At 35.1% G+C, this 25,000-nt stretch overlaps 1 protein-coding gene across 9 annotated transcripts in view; it reads left to right on the plus strand.

Moving 5' to 3' along the window:
* LOC135195584 (PTB domain-containing engulfment adapter protein 1-like) overlaps positions 1-25,000 on the plus strand; it is a 176,928-nt gene that overhangs the window by 44,430 nt on the left and 107,498 nt on the right. For 4 of the 9 annotated variants that reach the window (XM_064221891.1, XM_064221895.1, XM_064221893.1 and 1 more), the window contains 2 exons: positions 2,059-2,105; positions 22,650-22,696. The exons of 1 other annotated variant lie outside the window; for it this stretch is intronic. In XM_064221891.1, the coding sequence (XP_064077961.1) occupies positions 22,692-22,696 (5 nt within the window). In that variant the 5' untranslated portion in view covers positions 2,059-2,105; positions 22,650-22,691. The remainder of the gene's footprint in view (positions 1-2,058; positions 2,106-22,649; positions 22,697-25,000) is intronic. 4 more of the 9 variants (XM_064221897.1, XM_064221899.1, XM_064221902.1 and 1 more) reach the window with 2 other exon arrangements.

The raw sequence follows: 25,000 nt of genomic DNA on the forward strand, positions 1-25,000 counted from the left end.
GTGAAATTGGTGTTCTGTTACCCTTCGATGTCTCATGGGTTTTGTAAACGTTAGAATAATATCCTGTACATTTTCGTATCGTTTCTCTTAAGTATTTGTATTCAGTTTCATATTTTTGTGGTAATTCTCTACGTGCAGTTACGAGAGGCCTGTGTTTATATTGATGCCCTTGACAGTTACCAGTGATATTGAAAGAGCATCTTATTTGAAGACCTTTTAGGATTGTGAAAGTGTAATCTCAGGTCATTGCTGTACCTCCAAACTCTTTGTAGAAAGGTGTCAAAATCAGTGTCTGTGATATTTTATAGTCGTGATAACTCGTGTCTGTGTATAATCAACGCACTTAAATGCCGTCTCGTACCTAATAATTTCTTAAATGTCTGTTATTGAATTAGCTTTTCCCTTTCTCAGAGATTGGTTAATTATTGTCTAACTGAACCCCATGACCTCAGACTTGATTTGAATAAACATTCCCTTTTCAGTTGCTTTAATTATAATGGTGGCATTAAAAAGTAAGTTTGCAGTGTCGCTGCAAACTTATCCCATTAATTACATATCTCTTATATGTTTAATGATCTGATCAGTGATGTGTATTTCTATTTCATGGTCTGATTAATAAGGACTATTTCTATTTAATGGTCTGATTAGTAATGACTGTTTCTTTTGAATGGTCTGATCAGTGATGACTTCTTCTTATTAAATGTTCTGATTAGTGATGACTATTTCTGTTGAATGGTCTGATTAGTGATGACTATTTCTATTTAATGGCCTGATTACTTATGACTATTTCTGTTGAGACTATTTCTGTTGAATGATCTGATTAGTGATAACTATTTCTATTGAATGATCTGATTACTTTAATGGTCTGATTAATAATGATTTTCTATTTAATGGTGTGATTAGTGATGAGTATTTCTATTTAATAGTCAGATAAGTAATGACAATTTCTATTTAATGGTTTGATTAGTGATGACTATTTCTATTTAATGGTTTGATTAGTGATGACCATTTCTATTTAATGGTCAGATAAGTAATGACAATTTCTATTTAATGGTCTTATTAGTCATGACTGTTGCTATTTAATGGTCAGATGAGTAATGACAATTTCTATTTAATGGTCAGATGAGTAATGACAATTTCTATTTAATGGTCATATTAGTGATGACTACTTCTGTTTAATGGTCTGACTAGCAGCGACTATTTCAAAATTGTCGTTACCGTTTCTGGAGGTCACCGATTATGTCGTTCGTGGAGACCGGGCTTAGTGGCACTACTTGACACTACTTGGCACCGGTTCCTACGGCACTGAACTGTAACATCGAATTTGACACGGAACGAAAAATTGAATTTGACACGGAGCACACTCTTTTGTGACCCAGTGTTCATTGTTCTCGATTTGTCTGTGTGTGTGTGTTTTTTTTATTTTTTTTATTCAGTTAACGGAGGTTCTAATTCGTGTGGCATTAATGTTTTTTTCTGTTATAAGTCTCCTGGCTTTGATCTTTTTGTTATGCTTTTTTTTCTGGCATTCATTGATTTTTGTTATTTGTATTCATTTTTCCACAACCTTAAAACAAACCGTGGTGTAAGTCTTGTCTATTTTGTTTATCTTTTAGAATCATGTTGGTAATTATTTTGCAGCTTTTTAACTTTAAAGGAACTGGTTACTAACAGAAATGTAGTTTCATGGTTGAAGTCTTGTTTATTTTTCAGTAGGAATTCCTTGATTTATTTAATGTGTTTTGTTAAAATTTTTCAGAGTACATTTAGTATTATGTTCAGGATACGTTTATTCGAATAAATATTAAAATGTTATAATTCTTACGATGTAATTATACCCAAGTTTTTTTTTATCCCTATTATTGCATGGCATGTGCAAATCAGATCGTAATTATTTTCATAAAACGGTTATCCGAATAATGAGAAAAATATCGTTATGATTTTTACTATTGAATTATATCCCAATTGCTCTTATCAGAATTATATCCCCTTAGTAATTTGCAGACTTGAAGTTAAATCCCGTTAAATCCTTGCTAATGGCTGCATTTTCCATTTCAGGTGTGTACTCGATCAAGAGCCTGTGTGAGCTCGAAGCAGTTGGACAGGTAATGTAACGATGATGATGAGATATTTCAATCAAGTTTTCCCCCCCTTTTTTATGTTTGTTTGAGCTCTGTATAATTTCAATATACTTTTTAAGTTTCGATGATTAAGCCCGTTCTCTTAATTGACTTGATAACATTTAAGTAGGTTATTAGGGGAAGTGCTTCGTTACTTCGTTAGCCTCTCTCTCTCTCTCTCTCTCTCTCTCTCTCTCTCTCTCTCTCTCTCTCTCTCTCTCTCTCTCTCTCTCTCTCTCTCTCTCTCGTATTTGTTTTACTTATATTTTTATACATTTGTATATCATGAGTAAATATGTACATATATAGTATAATATATATATATATATATATATATATATATACACATATGTGTATATATATATATATATATATATATATGTAGTATATAGTATATATATATATACACATATATGTATTATATATATATATATATATGTATGTATTGTATGTATATGTATATATATATATATATATATATATATATATATATATATATATATATATATATATATATATATATATATATATATATATATATATTTATATATATATAATATATATATGTATATATATATATATATATATATATATATACACATATATAGTATATACATACATACATACACACACATATACACACACACACAAAACATAAACAGCGTTTTGGTCGTTTTCGTAATACACTTTTTATTCACATTCCCTTTCACTGTTTCCACATACGAGTTCTTTTTATTTATAGTACGGTTGGATTCTGAAGATGGACGAGCATACGACATAGTCGCTGACGAAAGTCGACTGGTGATGTCTTTTTTTTTTATGGTAGTTTTTTTTTATTATCTACGGTTTGTCGTTGGTTTCCAGTTTCACCCTCGTGTGTGCTTGTTTTTTTTTTTTCTGTTTGTAATCGTCGGTGTGGACACGCGATAGGGGACGAATCAGAGCACATGGAGGTGACTAACAGTGGTATGTTTTTTTTTTTTTTATACCTCCTTTTTTTGGTACATCTTAGCCCCTATTTTTCGTGGTTGTATTCCGTAAGTACGTGAAAGGGAAAGTGACTTCTCTCAAGAAACTGTCAACAGGTGAAAATAGACTTGAAATCTCTCTCTCTCTCTCTCTCTCTCTCTCTCTCTCTCTCTCTCTCTCTCTCTCTCTCTCTCTCTGATCATCTGTGAGGTAATAAAGAGATTGTACGGCAAAAGTCAATCGCTGTTCATAATAATGGTTGTTCGAGCGTTTGATTAATGATGAGTGAAAGTATGGATTAGAATAGACTTGATGACGAGAAAGGTGTTGATGAAGCGGAGTGTCTGTTATAATATATATATATATATAAATATATATATATATATATATATATATATATATATATATATATGTATATATATGTGTGTGTGTGTGTGTGTGTGTGTGTGTGTGTGTGTTGTGCGTGCGTGCGTGCGTGCGTGCGTTCTTTCGTCTTTTCATTAATAATAATTTTTGGGGGGAAAATTTGTGTAAAAATTCATGATATTAAATTGTATATGCTCCCGTGTTTTTTTCAAATCGTACTGTTTTCTGGGAAAATTACTTGTTTACTGCGTGTATCCTTCAAGGTGTGGCTTCCCTCAGGCGACTCCTCCCTTCTGTAGAGTGAAAATCGCCCTTATTGCTTGCTAATCTGTAGTGTCAGTTTGTATATTAAGCTTTCTTTTGACTATGTGTTTCTCTGTAAAATCAGTTTGCCTCAGTAAAGGGTCCGAACAGGACCGAAAGTACTTGGCTATCTCGCTTTTTCATTTTTTCCTTCGTGGCAAAAAACCTTTATTTATAAATAGCATCACGTTTCATATACTTCGTGATCAAGTTATTCATATCATATATATATATATATATATATATATATATATATATATATATATATATATGTATATATATACGTATGCGTTAGATATACCTAGGCAATTCACCCCAAAACAATTCTTAGCGGTAGAGTAAACTTTTAATGCACATAGAACCTTGTGCCGAAGAAATAGCTTGCTTGTTCGATTTTATAGAGCTAAGAACATCTCTATCTCTTGAATTCCTTAAAATTGATGCTAAATATTTGTAATTTTCTTCTCATACAATTAAAAATTAAATTTTCGGGTCTTACTGACATATAATTGCAAGTCGCGAATGTTGTGACATTGTGACTGGGGAATTGAGACGTGTTTCTTAACTTTTTTATTATTATTATTTTTTTATTTGTGACATCGGATAAGAGAGCCATGTTGCAACGTATGGTTGAAGGGGTAGTCACATAAAAATGAAAGGGGATGAACCTTTTATTAATTATACGTCCACTAGGCGAGTATGTTTGGAATTTATGTATCTTTCTGTGTGATCGTCTTTCTCTCTGACCACAAGATATCGCAAGAACTTCCACGTGAATTCCAACGAAATTCTCTGGAGGAGACGACTAAAGAATAAGAAATGGTTGAATAGATTTTGATGTGGATCTAAGATTTATTTTGGAATTCTCTACATACTTCTGTTTACCTCGATTCAGTCGATTTTTTTTTATCTTTAAAAAGGGGTTTGTATCTTCCCTCGGAGTTGAACCTGACTGGTATTCTTTTCATCTTATCTACATTATGGACGTCTGTCTTTAATTCAGGAAGAACGTCCTCTCTCTCTCTCTCTCTCTCTCTCTCTCTCTCTCTCTCTCTCTCTCTCTCTCTCTCTCTCTCTCTCTCTCAAAGTGTAGATACAGGCAAGATTTATGATGAGCACAAATTAGCATATATCACCCCTACTTTCAAAAGTGGATCAAGACTAGAGGCAAGTAATTATAGGCCTGTGAGTCTAACATCACATATTATGAAAGTGTATGAAAGGGTAATGAAGAAAAATATTATGAAACATTTAATAAAAAATAATTTGTTTAATATAGGACAACACGGTTTCGTACCCGGAAAAAGTACACAAACCCAACTGTTAGTCCACCGTGAGAACATATTCAAAAATATGAAAAGCGGAAATGAAACAGACGTGGTTTATCTAGACTTTGAGCTCTTTGACAAAGTAGACCATAATATATTAGCAAAGAAAATTAGAAAACACAATATCGTAGATAAAGTAGGAAGATGGTTAAAAGAATTTTTACACAACAGAAAACAGATAGTTATTGCAAACGATGAGAAATCGGATGAAACCAAGGTAATATCCGGTGTGCCACAAGGTACGGTGCTAGCTGCAATATTGTTTGTTATTATGATTGAAGACATAGACAGTAATGTTAAGGATTCGGTAGTGAGTAGTTTCGCTGATGACACAAGAATAAGTAGAGAAATTACTTGTGATGAAGATAGGAACGCTCTACAAAGAGACCTTAACAAAGTATATGATTGGGCAGAGGTAAATAGGATGGTATTTAACTCTGATAAATTTGAATCAATAAATTATGGAGACAGAGAAGGAAAGCTATATGCATATAGGGGACCTAATAATGAGACAATCACAAATAAGGAAGCAGTTAAAGACCTTGGTGTGATGATGAATAGGAACATGTTATGCAATGATCAAATAGCCATTCTGTTGGCAAAATGTAAATTAAAGCAAAAATGGGGAATGTGTTACGGCACTTCAAAACAAGAAAAGCTGAACACATGATTATGCTTTATAAAACATATGTTCGTAGTCCACTTGAATATTGCAATATGATATGGTACCCACACTATCAAAAGGATATTGCACAAATAGAGAGTGTACAAAGGTCCTTTACAGCTAGAATAGAAGAAGTTAAGGACCTAGACTACTGGGAAAGACTACAATCCTTAAAATTATATAGTCTAGAAAGGAGAAGAGAACGCTACATGATAATTCAGGCATGGAAACAGATAGAAGGAATAACAGAAAATATCATGGAACTAAAAATATCAGAAAGAGCAAGCAGAGGTAGATTAATAGTGCCCAAAACTATACCAGGAAAAATAAGGAAAGCACACAGAACATTAATCCACTACGCACCAGCATCGATAATGCAGCGTCTATTCAATGCGTTGCCAGCTCATCTGAGGAATATATCAGGAGTGAGCGTAGATGTGTTTAAGAATAAGCTCGACAAATATCTAAACTGCATCCCAGACCATCCAAGATTGGAAGATGCAAAATATACCGGAAGATGTACTAGCAACTCTCTGGTAGACATTAGAGGCGCCTCACACTGAGGGACCTGGGGCAACCCGAACGAACTGTAAGGTCTGTAAGGTAAGGTAAGGTCTCTCCCGGCAATTTATCGCTTCATCCCCGATGTCAAGCCTTTAAGAAAAACCTCTCTCTCTCTCTCTCTCTCTCTCTCTCTCTCTCTCTCTCTCTCTCTCTCTCCGCAATTTATCGCTTCACCCCCGATGCAATACCTGCGAGAAAAAACTGGACCCCACCACACACCCAGCCCATTTAGGGCTTATTCACCCGTGAGTAAAATTGTCCCCAACGGTGGTGAATATTGGCTCGAGTGACTCAACTAATAAGGAACTTGAGACCCCTAAAAGGAATCTCTTGCAAGTAAGTGATGCACGTACAGTGCGGTCTAATAATGATTGTCATTATCATCGATATGTGTTCGTTGGTTCTCGCACCCCCATTGTTCTCTGTTTAATCAAAGGTAAAATGATTGTCTTTAGCATTGTAAACCCGGTATCAGTTATTGTATATGGTGATCATTTTCATTGTAATTTTGTTATGGGTTAGTGTAGCTGTAGGGTTATGGCCGTTATCATTGTAAGATTTTGTATCAATGATTGCGGCAGTTTGATGATATTTATTATTGTACAGTTGTTATCGGTTAAGGCGATGGTATGACGATCATTATCATCGTAAACGCATTATAAGTTGATCCAATAACGTGATGACCATGATCATTATAAATTCATGATCGTTCAACGCATTATCACTTCATACGACGGGATCACAATCATAAAACATTGCCAATCGCCGCCAGGCAATCCCGAGATGATAATCATCGTAAATCCTTACAAGGTGATGATTAGTTATAATGACGATGCAGATCATGGGACGCATACAGTGCCAATGACCGATTGATATCTCACAAGACGGGTTCGCCATCCTGTGGCCGAATAAGTATAATCCTGGCGCACAACAAAGCCCACTCATTGGGCTTAGTTCGCTGAACTGACCTTGTGTTTTTAGATTCTGGTACATAGTTGCTAGTGTCGTGACATGCCGCTCACATGTCGCGGGTTCGTGTCTTCCCCCCTGGGGTGATGAAGAATCACTAGCCAGGATTATACTTATTCGGCTTAGTTCGCTGAACTGACCATCAGTGTTTTGCGATTCTGGTATATATAGTTGCTAGTGCCGTGGCATGCCGCTCAGATGTCGCGGGTTTGCGCCTCCCCTCCCAGGGCGATGAATAATCACTAGCGCCATATCACGATCAGTTGCTACCTGCAGTGTTGGGGGTGGGGGTGTCTGCGGTGGGAGGCTGAAACCAACATTCTTTGGAAGCTTGAATGTCCAAGTCAGTGGGTCCCTGTGGCTTTGTTGAATGTGAATAGATTTCATATGCTGAATAAATAATAATAATAATAATAATAATGATAATGAGCTTAGTTTAGGCGTTTATTTGCGTAATGGCGTTTTATATATATATATTTTTTGTATTTTTACCTGTGGGTTTAATAATAACAATATTACATCTAAATTCGTAATTTACAATAGTTATAGGTGTTTCAATAAGAAAGGGACTTTTCTTATTTTATCTATACCATCTTTATTCAGTTTTAGAAAGTAAATTAGAGACAAAACTAAATCCCCTATTGGGCGTGGGGTTAAAAGATGATGTGAATCTTCAAAAACCAGTGAGTTATTATTATTATTGTTGTTGTTGTTGTTGTTGTTGTTGTTGTTGTTATTATTATTGGAGCAACAAATCCACAGTTACGTATATGTACATATTGCTTTAAGATAAATCTGTACAGATAGCTTTCGGAAATCTGTTCGAATCGCTTAGATTTATTTCTCCATCTCAAGAGTCATGCTACGATGAGATGATGATGATGATGATGATGATGATGATGATGATATTATTATTATTATTATTATTGATTATTATTATTATTATTATTCTTATTATTATTATATTATTATTATTATTATTCAGAAAATGAACCCTATGCAAATGGAACAAGCCCACAGGGGGAATTGACTTGAAGTTCAAGCTTCCAAAGAATACGGTGTTCATTAGAAAGAGGTATAACAGAAGATTAAGGAAAATACAGAAAGAAGAGATCACTTCTTAAAAAAGAAGAAATAGATTAAAAAATTAATAAATGAGTCTACTAAACTATTTTAATAAGATACTTTCTAAACCTTCAATCAACAGAATCCAGGAAGGAGAACTTGTTCTAGAGGAAATCGTTCTGTCATGGATTAAATGTTCGATTATTTGCATACAATGGCCTAAGCCAGGGGCTCTTAACCTTTAGATGACTCCAGACCCCTATTGAATTGCTCAAAATGGTTCCATAGCCCCTTTGATTAGGTCCACTTAAGTCCTATTTGTTGACAATACACCTTAATATACTTAATACATACTTTAGGTATGAGCTAGGAATACTACTTACAAGAAAATCAACAGCATTTATAGTTTGATATAGTTATTTATTTACAAAATGTACCCATGTATACATTGACACATTAAAATCATAATATACAAATATCCAGAGATCAATTCCCATACCCCCAGCATGTGGTTCTCATGCCCCTAAGGGGCATGGATACCACCTGTTAAGAACCCCCTGGTCTAAGCAGATAAATGGGAAACGATTAAAAGATTGGTATTCATAAATTCTTTTCAAATGTCAATCATCTGTTGAACTGTAAATGTAGAAAATAAGTTTATCCGAGGAGCTGATGAAGTGAGGTCAGCTTAGTGCCCTAAGTTCATTAGGCACTCACGCACTCCAGTGGGCATTTTTTTTTACTCAATACCATTTATATTAGACCGCTTTAATGTTAGCTACACGTTTCGAAAATTTACTCTACTTCCCGTAGGGGGCAGTGTCGTCAGTGTACCTCTCGCGATGCACTGTAGGCATTGCTTAAAAGTTGTCTGCAGCGTCCCTTCGTCTCCTCACAGTTGTTTCAATATTACTTTGAGGGCTGAATGATCTCGTAGTTCCTAGCACTTGGCCTTTGGTCTAAATTTTATATTTCAGTTGCAAAATACGTATTTCGCGAGTGTTTTATTGTTTTATGTGCAGGTGAGTTTTAACCTCCCTTATTTTTACGAGTTTCATTTTTTAACATTTTGTGTGTTTTTAACCTCCCACATTTTTACGAGTGTTTTAACCCACAGTTTTACGACTGTTTTATTTTTATTTTTATTATTTTATTTGTTATTTTATTTTTATTATTTGTGTGGTTTACCTACCATATTTTTACCAGTGTTTTAACCCACATTTTTTACTGGTGATTTATTTTCTTTTTATTTGTGTATAGGTGTGTTTTAACTTACCACATTTATACGAGTGTTTTATTTTCTTTTATTTTGCGTATAGGTGTATTTCAACTTCTGACATTTTTTTGTACGAGTGTTTTATTATTTTTTTTTTCATTTGTGTATAGGTGGGGGGGGGGGGGGGGGGGGGGGGGGGGGGGGGGGGTGTTTTGACTTACCACATTTAGAAGAGTTTTTTATTTTTTTTCTTCATTGTGTACAGGTGTATTTCAACTTCGAGTGTTTTTTTTTTTTTTGTTTTTTTTTTTCATTTTGTGAACGTGTGTTTTTAACCTCCCACATTTTACGAATGTTTTATTTGTTAAATTCTTTGTACAGGTGAGTTTTAACCCTCCACATTTTTTCTGACTTGGAACCAACACCAGTATTTAAATTCTTGGTAGAGTTCGCTGCCAATAGATAAGAGGAGAAAAAATAAGAAAGTGGAACTCTCTTCTCATCATTACTGGTTACTGCTGATGACAGCAAATGGCGTTACGCCGCAGGCAGTGCGCTACGTAACGCAGTGAAATGGAAGGCACTTGGCATATATGAATCGTCATATCTAAGACTATTCTTACTCACTCTTACACCTCGTGAGTGAGTGCGATGCTTCCGTTAGAGAAGGGCCGTGATATACTAGAATTCAGTCTCAGAAATTTCGTTTGATATGATTGATTACATTTAACAGATCGTTAGTGCATCACGGAAACAGCCGTGCGCTGGAAATAATAATAAGGAAATGTCGTCGCAGATACTTGCCACAGACCTTAGGAGTATTGGAGTAGGTATATTGCTGAGTGCACCAATTCAAGAAAAAGAAGCAGGATAGCCATAATAAAAAAGAAAAAAAAAATGCTCTCTAAGCAACACCAATTTTTGGATTTTTCCTGATAGTGACCCCCCAAAGGGTTTTAACTCTGTATGAATATATTGAATTGAATATAGAATATAGCCCCAAGACCAAAAGCACTGGACCTATGGAGTCATTTAGCACTGAAACGGAAACTGACAGTAAAAGGTTTGAAAGGTGTAACAGGAAGAAAACCTCAAAGCAGTGCACTATGAATCAAGTGTAAGGAGAGGATGGAAAGTAAGATGAAGAAAGAGAATATGACAGGAGGTACAGTGAAAGGAACGAAAGTGGTTGCAGCTAGGGGACGAATGCACTGTAAAGAACCTTAAGTAATGCCTACAGTGCACCGCATGAGGTGCACTGACGGCTCTACCTCCCTACGGGATTAACCCGGTATGCATCCACCCTTGGCGGCGTGTTTAGTACAAGCCTGTCGGGTGGTAATCGTAAAAACATAAACAAAAGACTGTGAATATCGTAACGATAGTGACCCCAAAGAAATATGAGTCGTAGTTAACGACCCCCGAACTCTGTTGGGGGTCACTACTCAGGAAAGGTCGCAATTTCTTTGCCGGGGTGCTCGCACTTTTCAAAGCACTGTAGGCATTACTTAAGGTTCTTTGCAGCGTGCCTTCGGCCCCTAGCTGCAACCACTTTCATTCCTTTTACTGTACCTCCTTTCACGTTCTCTTTCTTCCATCTTACTTTCCACCCTCTCCTAACACTTGATTCATAGTGCAACTGCTTTGAGGTTTTCCTCCTGTTCCACCTTGCAAACCTTTTACTGTCGATTTCCATTTCAGCGCTGAATGCCCTCATAGGTCCCAGTGCTTGGTCTTAGGCCTAAATTCTATATTGAACTCAAATGCTCAGAAGTTTTCCTCCCGTTACACCTTTCAAACCTTTTACTGTCGATTTCCGTTTCAGCGCTGAATGCCCTCATAGGTCCCAGTGCTTGGTCTTGGGGCTATATTCTATATTCAAATTCGAGATCGTGAAAGCGGACGCAAGAGCTTTTCTTAGTCAAACGACGTCCTCACGAACTCCGGTCTCTTAACGCTCGTAATAGCTCACGCAGGTCGGACCAGTGGGAATCTGTCAGTCACCTGCAATCAACTCGTCTCGCCAGGTAATGTAATTGGCGAAATAAAAAGGTGGGAGATATGAGATGAGACGAAAATTGATTTAACTTTCTTACCATAATCGTAGTTTGGAAGAGGAGACACACGCGTAGAATAAATTGAATTCTGTTCAATTTCCCCGTCTGTAAAGAAACACTGGTGATTGAAAATAACTGAGTGATAGTAATAAATAAGGCGATGATTAAAGATGATTGAGTGATTGTACTAAATTAGGCCGTTAATAGATTTCGACATTTTTTTTAAAAATGTATTTAGCACCTTTTCCAGTTTGTAAATAAACACTGACGATTGACTATAATAGAGTCGTAGTAATGAATAAGTCGGCAATGAAAAATTGAGTTAGTAGATGATTTAAAACAATTTATTTTGCATGTATTCTTTCTGTGAAGTGACCTGTTCCACCGTTGACTTACGCCCTCTCTCATTTTCGCTCCTTGACTCCTCCTTAATACTTAATAAAATGTTCTCTTGCATGAGTGAACGAAAACGTTTTACGCCCTAGTGTAAAAACAAACGAAACGTTTTCCTTTTACTAGCACGATTGAAACTCTCCGAAACGTATATGGTCGTATGGTAAGGGCGTTAGAGAGCGAACGAGCGGGTCAGGTTGACCTCTGTGGTGACCTGGCGGGAGTGAAAGTTCCGTTTCTAATTATTCTTGCCGGTAAGACCTTTGTGAGGTTTCCAGCCTCCGTGAGAGAGAGAGAGAGAGAGAGAGAGAGAGAGAGAGAGAGAGAGAGAGGGGAGAGGAGAGAGAGAGAGAGAGAGAGAGAGAGAGAGAATGGTTATTATATTTTGTATCTGTTTAGTATGAGCAGGAGTCATAAGTTGTTGAATATATGTGAGAGAGAGAGAGAGAGAGAGACCTGAAAAGGACTTGCCTTAGCTTGCATGTCGGGAGTTTAGCCTGAATCGTCATTCATTAATTTATTCTGGTTTGTGTGTGAGAGAGAAAGAGAGAGAGAGAGAGAGAGAGCTGAAAAGCATTTACCTTAACTTGCATGTCGAGAATTTTGGGCTGATTCTTCGTTAAGCATTTTATTCGGGTTTGTGTGTGAGAGAGAGAGAGAGAGAGAGAGAGAGAGAGAGAGAGAGAGAGAGAGATGCTCTACAGTTGATTTCATGGAGAAGGTTGATTTGATCGAGGTATAGTGTTCAAAATGCTCAGCCACGGAGAGTTATTTTCACCGAGGTCTCTCTCCTGGCGTCGCTGACTGGCGCATCAAGGTCAGTGGTCGATCTTAAGGTCGAGAAACGCGATCACGTTTTTCGTGTCTGCTCAGTCCGTACTGGTGGCGAAATTTCGACAAGTCCCGTAAGTTCGAGCCTGTTCGACATCGACCGTAAGTTTGAGCTTGCTTCCATTTGAATATGCCACCAGAAAAGAAAGGAAGTACTTGTTGCTTATTTATGTTTTTCTTATCAATTTATCTATTAATTTATTCCTTTGTATATTTTCTTTTTTAATTTATTGTTTGTTTTTGATTGATTTATCTTTTTATTTTTTCTAATAACTGATATCTTCTATCTCTATATTAACTATTATGCACTGTGGCTTCGTGCAAATGTATACCTATTGCAGAATGATAATAATGATAATAATAATAATAATCATGAACTAAGGAACCTCCGTAACGAGGCTATAATATTGACAAATAAAAGCCACAGTAATGTTAAAAATATATTTTTGTACAATGCTAAAAATTACTAGTAATTTTTAGCATTGTACAAAAATATATTTTTAACACTTAATACTGTACAAAAATATATTTTTACCATTGTACAAAAATATATTTTTAACACTACTGTGGCTTTTAATTGTCTATAATAATAATGATAATAATAATTCTTGTAGAGTTCATTGGCAAGATGCTTCAGGATGACATGTTCGTGTGACAACGCCCTTCAAGGCAAGGGTACGTACTTCACTGCATGACTGGTTATCATGCAGTCCTTTCATTTCTTCTCTTTTCCGAGAGAAGAAGGCGAGTCCAGGTATTCATCCCCGGCTTGAAAGTGAAGACTTTGCCGTGGTTTCCCACCAAAAGACAAATTAGAAGCTTTTTGGAGGCTTTAGTTATCAGAATAAAACCTGGGTTCCTGGAATGCAGATCGAAAAATTATGGTCTGAGTTCAGTGGAGCTTTTGAGTGTCTTCAGTTGCATAATAAGACCACATTCATGGTTTCTTAATGGTACGGGTTAACTTTTTCCATTTTTTCTCAAATTCATGTTTTCTATGTCATTCGGATTAGTATTTTTTTATATATAATTTGTGAGGCCAGTGGGTGGATCAGCCGAACACCCCCCTTAACTTGCCCATACCCGAAAGAAATTAAGAAAAAAAGATAAACATGGAAGACTGTCTGTCATGACTACATAGAATTCGACCACAATTTAAGCCAGTTCCCTTCATCAATCTCCCTCTCCCTCATCTCCCTCTCCCTTCTCCCTCTCACTCTCCCTTTCCCCTCCTACTCTGCCAGACAACTAACTGGTTCTTTCCTCCCAACTTGAGCTGAGCTGAGCTGAGGCCGTTGGCCCCTGTGATAATGTCTTAGGATATATGAAGGAGTCATCCGGTCTGCTAAGATTTTGTTTTTTTTGTTTTTTCGTTTTTAAACGCTGAGTAAAGTTTTTGCATCATTCTGAACGATTTTACCTTTGTGGGTTGGCTACAAGATTATTTTCTCCTTGAGAGGTGCATTGCAGCCTTTGTTTTATTATTATTATTATTATTATTATTATTATTATTATTATTATTATTATTATTATTATTATTATTATTATTGTTGTTGTTGTTGTTATAATAATAATAATAATAATAATAATTATTATTATTATTATTATATTATTATTATTATTATTATATTATTATTATTATTATTATTATTATTATTCGCTACTACCCTGAACTTTTAAATAACAGGATACCTTTATGACATAAGGAGAACAGAGGAAAGGAAAGTATATAGTAAATTATAAAAGCGAACCGACAAAGGTAAATAAAGCATTAAGGTAGTAAATATACACGTGATAAACAAACGTCGGTCAAGAAACAAGTCAGGAAAGGCTGATGGGACCGGATGACTACCCAGTGCGGTTATTTATCCTCTTAAGAAAATAAAATAAAATAAAGAACTAGACCCCATGCTGCCACGATTGTATTTTAGTATCTTTTTAACGTGGCCAGATCGTTTTGAATTCCAGTCATAGAAAGAAAGAAAGAAAGAAAGAAAGAAAGAGAGAACTTGGAAGTGCATTCACCCATTTCCAAGATTTGGCTTAGAAATACTTATTCTCATATGTCAGGATGCAAATAGCATGGTTACCCAAATAGTCTGCATTATATATGTATATATATATATATATATATATATATATATATATATATATATATTATATATATGATTAGTTCTTTTTTTAACAAATACTAGACACTAACCGTCGTCTTTGGAGACACTCAGTATCGACTATAAAACATTGAACCATATTTTAAAAATAGCTAATAAAAAAAAATATTCAATCCTTTCGATTATTGTAACAACTTGAATTGATGATGAATTTCCAAGACCGGCCCCTTTGTAAAAGTTATGAGCAAAACATAAATATTATTAGACGCTTGTTAATCCTACAGACAGACAAAGACAAGCTGAACCAAACACGTGTCAACACTGACAGAGGTAATGATTATAAATAATCACTTAGTATTTCCAACACTGACGGAGGTAATGATTATAAATAATCACTTAATACTTCCAGGATTGCTTTTTCAAGCTCCTTTTACGAGACTCAGGATAAGACGAGAATAAATTACTTTTTTGTGACTTTTAAGTTTATTTGATGAAGGTTGTTGTGGAGTTTTGCTAGACAGATAATGAGATTCATAATAGGTTCTTGCCCTTAAGATTCGTAAACAACAAACAAAAGTATATATATCACTTTCTGTTATTTCAGTTGAAAGTCCAGCGTCATCAAAAGCCGTAACAACAATACATGCAATATTCATTAAGGGTAATTAGCGCAGTTTTTATCTCGCGAAGTAGCCATTACCTTAATAAGTTAAAAGGCCTCTTATTTCCAGTTGATCATTAAGACAAAAACAGGTTTAATTAGAGTTTAATAAGGAATCAGATTCAGCGGAACCAAAAGGATACACTCTGAACTCTGTGTGTGTGAGAGAGAGAGAGAGAGAGAGAGAGAGAGAGAGAGAGAGAGAGAGAGAGAGAGAGAATTTCGTATTTGGATTTCTGTGGAAACAAAACGATGCAGTTTGAACTCAGATGAGAAGTGTTGGTTTCAAAATCTCTCTCTCTCTCTCTCTCTCTCTCTCTCTCTCTCTCTCTCTCTCTCTCTCTCTGACAATAAGTTCATATTCGGATTTTTGCGGAATGAAAAGGATACACTGAAAACGGATGAGAAGTGTTGGTTTCAAAATCATTCTCTCTCTCGTGCAGGTGTATCAGCCACTTCACTTTTATTGTTTAGTTGTGTACACCATACAGAGATGTCTTTGTTGTCCTCAAGGTTCTACGGTTATTTTCACTTCATTAAAGCATATTTTTTTCATGCATTGTGTCAATTTAGTAACCAAAATAAATACGTAGTTGCCTGTAGATCCTTTTCTTTAATAATGTATGTTGTCCACATTGTTTTCGTAGTAAGAGGCATCGTGTATTTTCACAAGTACCGTGTTTTGTTGTGTTTTCTCAATAGGTAACCCATGGTATGTGAAACCTGTTTCCCCGCGGTGAGAGGTATTGCATGTTTTCCCAGTTAGAAGAGGAGGGCTTGCTTGGCTAAGCAAGTGTGTTTTCCCCAAGTAGTTTTCCTAAGTAAGTGTAATGGTTTTCCTAAATAGGAGGAATATCTCTCTCTCTCTCTACCCCCCCCCCCCCCCCAATGAAAAGGAGCAGATTTTACTGGGGTTATAGATAGCTGCTTTCCCAGGAAGGAAGAATATTTTTTATTTTCCCCAAAAGAAAAGAAACATATTTTACCCAGCTCATATATATAAGATTTTTGCTTTCCCAAAAGGGAAGAATACTTTTCTCAGAAAAAAAGAAAAAGAAAAAGAAGCATATTCTCCGTTCTCCTCACCCTATAGGTTTCTGCTTTCCCAAAAGGGAAGAATATTTTCCTCAAAGAAAAAGAAGCATATTCTCCCCATCATATGGATTCCTGCTGTCCCCAGTTAAGCGGTGAATTGGTTCCCCAGTTGTAGTATGTTTTTCCCAAATAATATAGGAATATCCCCCCACCCCACCATACCACCCCGCGAAAAGAGATGTTTCCCTTGAAGACCAGTCAATCACAATGGCGACCGAAACGAAAGTGGTCCAGCAACTCGTGTGAAAACGAGGTTCAAGGAATCACCCTGCTGGTGGAGAGAGAGAGAGAGAGAGAGAGAGGTGATATTCCTGTCACGACCCGGTTTAACGGAAAGACGGTAGATTACCGGTACGAGATCTGTAATTGTGGTATCGCGTACCCCACTACTTTTGTTTTTTGTCGTCTTCTCCTCCTCTGGGGTGTGTTTTTCAATGTTTTTCCCCCCGGTAGAATTACGCTGTGACCTAACGGTATCGTTTTTTTTTTTTTTTTTTTTTTTTTTTTTTTTTTTTTTTTTTTTTTTTTTTTGGTTTTTTTTTTTTTTTTTTTTTTTTTTGTGTGGATGGGGACTGGTTAGGGTGGCGCCATTCTCATAGAACAGCTTATAGCTTTTTAATACAAAAGAATGTCATGATTCCTTGCCTAGTTAGATTCGTGGAATGTTCTCTGAGAATACACCCTGTGGATCCCGGAAACGAAGTAGAATGATTTTAATTGTGGGAAGGGAGATTACTTTTTTTTTTCGAGACAGTTTCCTCCATTAAGACCCCGTCTCTGATTATCTTACTCTTGTGGTCTTTTTTATGATTTTTCTTTTATGTCTCTTCCAATAGAAAACTGCAAGACATCAATTTAATCTTGATCTCGTCCGGGACAAATTACACAATAAAAAAAGGAGCAATACAGTATTGTGTTTGTACAGATAGTATAAAAGTGGTTTTTGTTCTTCTGTATAAGACATTTATTTATCCTTGAAAGTTTGGTGCAATATGTATACTGTGCTTACCTGCCTGTCCACACGCATATTAACAAGAAATGAGAGAGAGAGAGAGAGAGAGAGAGAATTCGTAAGCGTTTGCTGAGAGAAAGCTATTTGTCGGGGACGTAGACACCGTGTAGACTGCGTCTGTGTGCTCACTACTTGGGAGCGAGTCGAAGTCTCCGTCAAACCGTGCAGTTCTCGTCTGCTGCAGTTTGTTCTCCCGTGGCTCCGTAGCTTCGCTCCACGTGACTGATATATCTCGCTCTTCGCCTCTGTAACAGCTGTACTACTCTTTTGCATATACAGAGCGTAATCGTATAGCTGGTTAAACTTTGCTTGGATGTTTTTTTTTTCTTTATTATTACTGACGTTATATTACTTCATAAAACTCAGGGTTTCCCAGTCAGTACACATTTACAGAGCTGTAATTCAAGTATTTACGTAGCGCTGATAACGTGGTAAAAAGAAAAGTATACGTGCTTTTTCTAAGAAAATTACCTTTGCTTTCATATATTTCTATATATATATATATATATATATATATATATATATATATATATATATATATATATATATATATATATATATATATATATATATATATATATATATATATTAAGCTACAAATGTCCTTCAATATCCAATTCGCTCAACGTCGGAATTAATATATTTTCATATATGTTGAACGAAGGGGATTTTTTGTTTTTTTAGTTGATAATAATTTCGTCCTGTCGTGGATTCGAACCAGCGCAGCACAGAGGACATTTGTAGCTTAATATATATATATATATATATATATATATATATATATATATATATATATATATATATACATACAGGCATGCAGTACACCTAAATTATTTATGTACTGTATACATTCACATTAGGTCAAATTCGCATAAGTAAAAAAAAAAAAAAAAAAAAAAAAAATACTTCACAATAAAAATGACGAAACTGAAAGTCTCGAGTTGAAACACTCATATCCCTATCATCTCTCCCTCCCTCCCCCTCCCCCAGAGGGAGACGGAGGGAAACCGGATCAAGAAACGGAGGTAAACAAAGCGGTCGGAATAGACAGAGGCTGCTTTCATTGCCTCGTATTTAACCCCTTGTGTGTCGCCTTCTGGTTCTCACGATCGTGTATGTGTGTCAGTAGTTTTGCTGTTCTACTTTTTCCAGCTACGGGAGTACGCACATGGTACGTTGGCTTTTCTTTTGTAGTTGATTTTTTAAAATTTTCTTAGGGTGGGTCGTTGTAGTTGATTTTTTTAGATTTCCTTATATTGAGTCGTTGTAGTTTATTTTAAACATTTTTTTATGGTGAGTCTTTGTAGTTTATTTTTTAAATTTTTTATGGTGGGTCGTTGTCGTTTATTTTTTAAAATTTTCCTATGGTGGGTCGTTGTAGTTGATTTTTAAAATTTTGTTTTGGTGGGTCGTTGTAGTTGATTTTTTAAATTTTCTTATGGTGAGTCGTTGTACTTGATTTTTAAATTTTCTTTTGGCGGGTCGTTGTGGTTTATTTTTGAAAAATTTCCTATGGTGGGTTGTTGTAGTTGATTTTTTAAAATTTTATGATGGGCCGTTGTAGTTGATTTTCTAAAAAAAATTCTTATGGTGGGTCGTTGTAGTTGATTTTTAAAATTTTCTTTTGGTGGGTCAATGTAGTTGATTTTTGAAAAAAAATTTTATGGTGGGTCGTGAACGTAGTTGATTTTTAAAAGTTTATTTTTGGTAGGTCGTTGTAGTTGATTTTTAAAATTTTCTTTTGGTAGGTCGTTGTAGATGATTTTTAAAATTTTCTTATAATGGGTCGTTGTAGTTGATTATAAATTTTTCTTATGGTGGGTCGTTGTAGTTGATTTTCAAATTTTCTTTTGGTGGGTCATTGATCTTTTATTTTAGTTTTGTTTATGATGGGTCGTTACAGTTTATTTTGATAATTTTCTTAAGATGGGTCGAACTTGATTCTGTGATAGATGTGGTATATGGCAATTTGTTTTCGTTTGTATATTTGTTTAGTACTTATCTGTTTGAGTACTGTTTAGTACTCATTCTGTGAGAATGAAATTTTCCTAAGAATTATTTCTTATATTTTTATATTATTTTTTTGATGTACAGTAGATGAATTTGGTAACGTTTTGTCTGGGCGGTGTTGATTTTTAGTGTTTTATCTTGATAATAACTTTGGTTGCTTATTTTTTAATTCCATATTGCTTTCGCTATGTCAGCTTTATATGGTTCGACAAATTTGTTTTATGTATGCTGCTTCTTGCATCATTTTTTTTTCTCGTGAAATAAGAGATGTGTATACCGTTATTGGCAAGTTTTATTTGCCAACTTTTATTTATTTATTTATCTGTATCTATCTATCTATCTATCTCTCTATCAATCTATCTCTCTCTCTATCTCTCTCTATCAATCTATCTATCTATCTATCCATCTATCTATCTATCTATCTATTTATAAATTTATTTTTACAAGCGTGGAGTCAAACACTTGGTTATGTCACGTGAAAGTCTGTTCTTCGTCATTATTCGACTTTTGAAGTTTTTATACAAAATTGGTTGATGCGCGAATGATTTTGACTGATGTTAGTAATGTCTTTGTTGCGCACGCTCACCTTAGACTGAGAGAGAGAGAGAAAGAGAGAGAGAGAGAGAGAGAGAGAGAGAGAGAGAGAGAATAATATCAAGTAAGGTGTATCAAGCAGTGAGGTTTGCTATACTTGATGATACGCTGCACAATAATTATCTGAGAGAGAGAGAGAGAGAGAGAGAGAATCAATCAAAGTATGTGAAAGTAGAAGTGTGAAGGAACTCTATATCATCTCATATGTTCGTTATTGGAAATCCGATGCTGTGATGTCTGGCTATATCGCGTCTCTTTCTCTTCTTCATAATTTTGTCTGTATTTCTTTGGAAATGTAGTTTTTCCTCATTTTCGCCCGTGCAATTTTTTTCGTCACATTTTGGTTTTCCTACAATGAGAGTATTTTTGCATGTTTTAGTTTTTTGTATTTTCGGTTCAAATGATATTTATATTGCTTTCCATATTTGGCAATTTTGTCTTTAGTTTTTTTACTTTAGTTTTACCTGTGAAATGTGTTTTGGTTTTATTATGATTTTCCTGCAATGAGCTTTGTTCATATTTTTATTATATATTTCCAGTTTCCAATATTTGTATTACTTTTCAAATTTAGTTTCTTTTTTTTTTTAGGTAAAGATGGCCAGTGTTTTATTACATTTAAAGCATCCAGTTTTTAACCTTGAATATTATTTTAAGGCCCCGCCATTTCAAATGCTTTTAATAATTTTTAAAACCCAGTTACCACTGTTCATTTTTAATAGGGGAGTTGGACTGGAATATTTTCCTTGATTTATGTCTAGCATCTTCTATTCAGTGTTCAGATATTCTCTCTTCGTCAATTGATACTCGTCTGGTGTGACTGGAACTTTTCCCAAACTCTAATTTGACCTGTTATCTTTTACCGGCAGATGGCGTGACATTAGTGTTTTCTAAAAAGAAATTTTACTCTTATTGCTTTCTCACTGATATATATATATATATATATATATATATATATATATATATATATATATATATATATATATGTGTGTGTGTGTGTGTGTGTGTGTGTGTGTGTGTGGCGCGCGCGCGCGTGTTAAATACAGATGCTTGCATTATAATGCATATCTTTTTTAAGGTTAGTTTGAGGCATGGAAAACAGAGCATCATTTACACTGGGACGAACCAACGTTTTTTTTTTTACGAAAAAGAAAATTTATTTATCTTAGTTAATATTCTTATCATTATTTTTATTCATGTTTGTCTCTCTTCCTTGTTTTACCAGTTATGTTCCAGTATAATTACATATTTCAATATTTCATATCTTAGTTTAGTTATTTTATTAAGTTTTTTTATATGTTTCAATATAGTCATATAGTTCAGATATTTTAATGTTTCTGTATGAAGGTAATATAATTCAGTTTTTAAGTCATATATGACAAGTATTACGGTGGAAAGTTTGCCATTCATTTATAGTGCTATAAATCAGTGTTGGTGATACTTTACGAAAAGGAAATATTTTTTTTTTATTCATAGAATTTGCAACCTTTTGTGGGTCAGTCCATTAAATATTTACAGCTTTTATGCGTTGTTTTCAAAAAGCTTAAGTTCTGTTTCATCCAGCACCAATTTTAGACATTGATTAGTGTATATAGGTGGCGCACAAAGTTTAGTGTGACGTAAGTCTTTAGGAGTGTATAAAAGTGTAAACTCACCATTTGTCTGAGGGCAAAGGTCTTGTGCTCTCCACGGTCTTGTTTCCCCGCTAATAACATTGCTTACAACCTTAACCTCTACTGTTATTGCTCTTGGTACTTCCTAGTTCATTGTCTCCCAAAAGTCTCGGCACTTTGGGCCGCTTCTTCAGTTGTGGAAGTTTTGCGATATAGTAACTGATTTTGGATAGTTTACTCCCTCTGTTGTATGGAAAACGAGGACTAGCACGTGTAAGGTGATATAGACGGAGAGTAACGTTTTGCACTTGTTTATTGATTTCTGTAAATATCTTTCGTGGCTCACTCTGTTACTATTTTGGTGGTAGTGTCTACGGAGAAGTTGTCGGATACATTGCTATGGAGAATCTCTCTCTCTCTCGCTCTCTCTCTCTCTCTCTCATATATATATATATATATATATATATATATATATATATATATATATATATATATATATATATATATATATTGCTGTGGAGAAGTCTCTTCTCTCTCTCTCTCTCTCTCTCTCTCTCTCTCTCTCTTATAATATATATATATATATATATATATATATATATATATATATATATATATATATATATATATATATATATATATATGTATATGTTTAAAACTTTTATTTCACGGCCAAACATTTCAGTTAATTTTACCCGTTTTTATTTTCAGGTGTGTTTGCGTTAAGAAGTTTTCCACCACTCCAACTGAATCATGGGGTAAGACATAATTGTATTTTTTCTTTTCCTAATTTATGATTATTTTTTGTGTGAACAAACGATTTATTTTTTTGTGTCCTTGGGCGCCAAAATATTTTGTCGTTACGTTATAGATATTGATTACGTTTTGTCAGCTATGTTTGGAACTGATTTGTCGATATGTTAGTTTGTTTTCATGTTTACAGGAGTAAATTTTTTTTTTATTAATTTTATTTTATTTTTGTTTTGTTTTGTGGATGAGTTGGCCTTGTGCCAAGTTAGAGTTGATTGCATTTTGAGACATCTGTGAAAGGGGTGCAGAAAAACTTTATATAATATATATATATATATATATATATATATATATTATATATATATATATATTTATATGTATATATATCTATATATACAAAATTTTGTTACCTTTCCCCAAATTTGCCTGTTTTGAAAATTGTTTTTTTTTATTTTAGATTTCTACAAAAATTACAAAATTTTGCCACCTCTCTCCCCAAATTTGCATGTTTTGAAAATTGATTTTTTATTGTAAATTAATAAAAAAATAATTAAAATTTTGGTACCTTTCCCCAAATTTGCACATTGAAAATTGATTATTTATTTGAAATTTCTACAAAAATCCCCAAGATCTTGCTGGGTAATTTATGTGCTTCTCCTTAATTTCCTTTGGCGGTAACAGGGGTCTGAAGAGGCACAAAGAGAACTGATTTGCTGATTAAAAATACTGGGTGTAACTTGGGCTGAAGACTCAGGTTTTCTGGCAGTAGCTAGGTTCGATTTGAGTGGGCGTGTCTGTGTCTGTCTCGTCTTCATTGGTAAAAGGTGACGATGATCGTAGGTGGTAATTCTTGTGCAAACTATTTTACTGTTAAGTGATAGGATGCGACCAAGACTTAATTGTGGTTTGCGATAGCAATCCTAGTACATCCACGAATGCAATCTTTAGCTTATCTTTTTATTTTTGTAATTCAATGATTTATTGGTTGCCAAAATAAAAAAAAGGGGCAATTACTCCTTAATGTTAGTATTTTTTTTTGGGGGGGTGGCCTAATTCAGTTATATATTGGTTTCCAAAATAAAAAAGGGGCAATTACTCCTTAATTTTAGTATTTTTTTTTTTGGGGGGGGGTGGCCTAATTCAGTTATATATTGGTTGCCAAAATAAAAAAAGGGCAATTACTCCTTAATTTTACTACATCCATATACATGCAGTCGTTGTTTTCTCTGATTATTTAATGGTTCAGCGGGTACCAGAAAAAGCCATTTACTCTATGTTTTGTAACAAAAGCCCAAAAGACGAAGTAGCAGAACATGAGAAAATCTTAAACGTAACGTGCTACAGATCGTGAAAAATTAATTTAAGAACTAAATAATCGTTCATATATTACTTTCAGTAATATATACTTTTATTATTATATACTACAGCCTCGAGGGGGTTACTTTGACCTATTGCCGCTCATTTCAGATTCCCAACGTCTGCCGCAAGTGTTTAAACATCAAATGTCCCGTCTGGGAGAGAAGCACTTTGAGTTATTTGTCTTATGGTGATCATAGTGACGAGAGTATTGACAAGCTTTTATTTTCATTGCCAGTTATTTCATGGAAGTTCGATTCACGTGATTTCCTTACTGAATACCATTTAAATGTTCGGTAATATACACTAATGACATTCGGGTGTGTAACTGGGAAAGACTTGTCAGATGTATATATACTCATTCCTCAGAATTATTCCAAAAAGGGACAAAGATAATGTTGGCACCATCCGATATCTTAGAGAGATCCTCGTAATTATGCCAGAGGGAAAAGAGATGAGGCCAAAGTCTTCCCAGTATCATAGAGAGAGAGAGAGAGAGAGAGAGAGAGAGAGAGAGAGAGAGAGAGAGAATATTTAACCGACATCCCCACTGACATCAACGCGCATGTGCGAAAAAAAAAAAGAAAAAAAAGGTTGGTCGAGTGTCTCCGTGGCCAAATCCTGTTTCTCCCGTTGCCACTCAGAGCCCTGCAGTTCGGCTGGTAGGTGACCTTGCCCTGTTCCTCGCTTGCCTGTCCTCCTCCTCCTCCTCCTCCTCCTCCCTTCCATTTCCTCTTGGAATGGGCTCCAGTGGAGGGAATCGAGGGAAGGGCGGATATATGTGTGCGCGTGAAAGAGAGAGAGAGAGAGACGGAGCGAGGGCGTATATGTTGTTATCATCTCTTTGTAGCTTAGTGTTTTCTCTTGTCAAATGGCCTTCTTGTCATACCGTTATAATGACTTGAGAGAGAGAGAGAGAGAGAGAGAGAGAGAGAGAGAGAGAGAGAGAGAGAGAG

Source organism: Macrobrachium nipponense, chromosome 16, assembly GCF_015104395.2.
Source record: "Macrobrachium nipponense isolate FS-2020 chromosome 16, ASM1510439v2, whole genome shotgun sequence".
Taxonomy (NCBI): Eukaryota; Metazoa; Arthropoda; class Malacostraca; order Decapoda; family Palaemonidae; genus Macrobrachium; species Macrobrachium nipponense.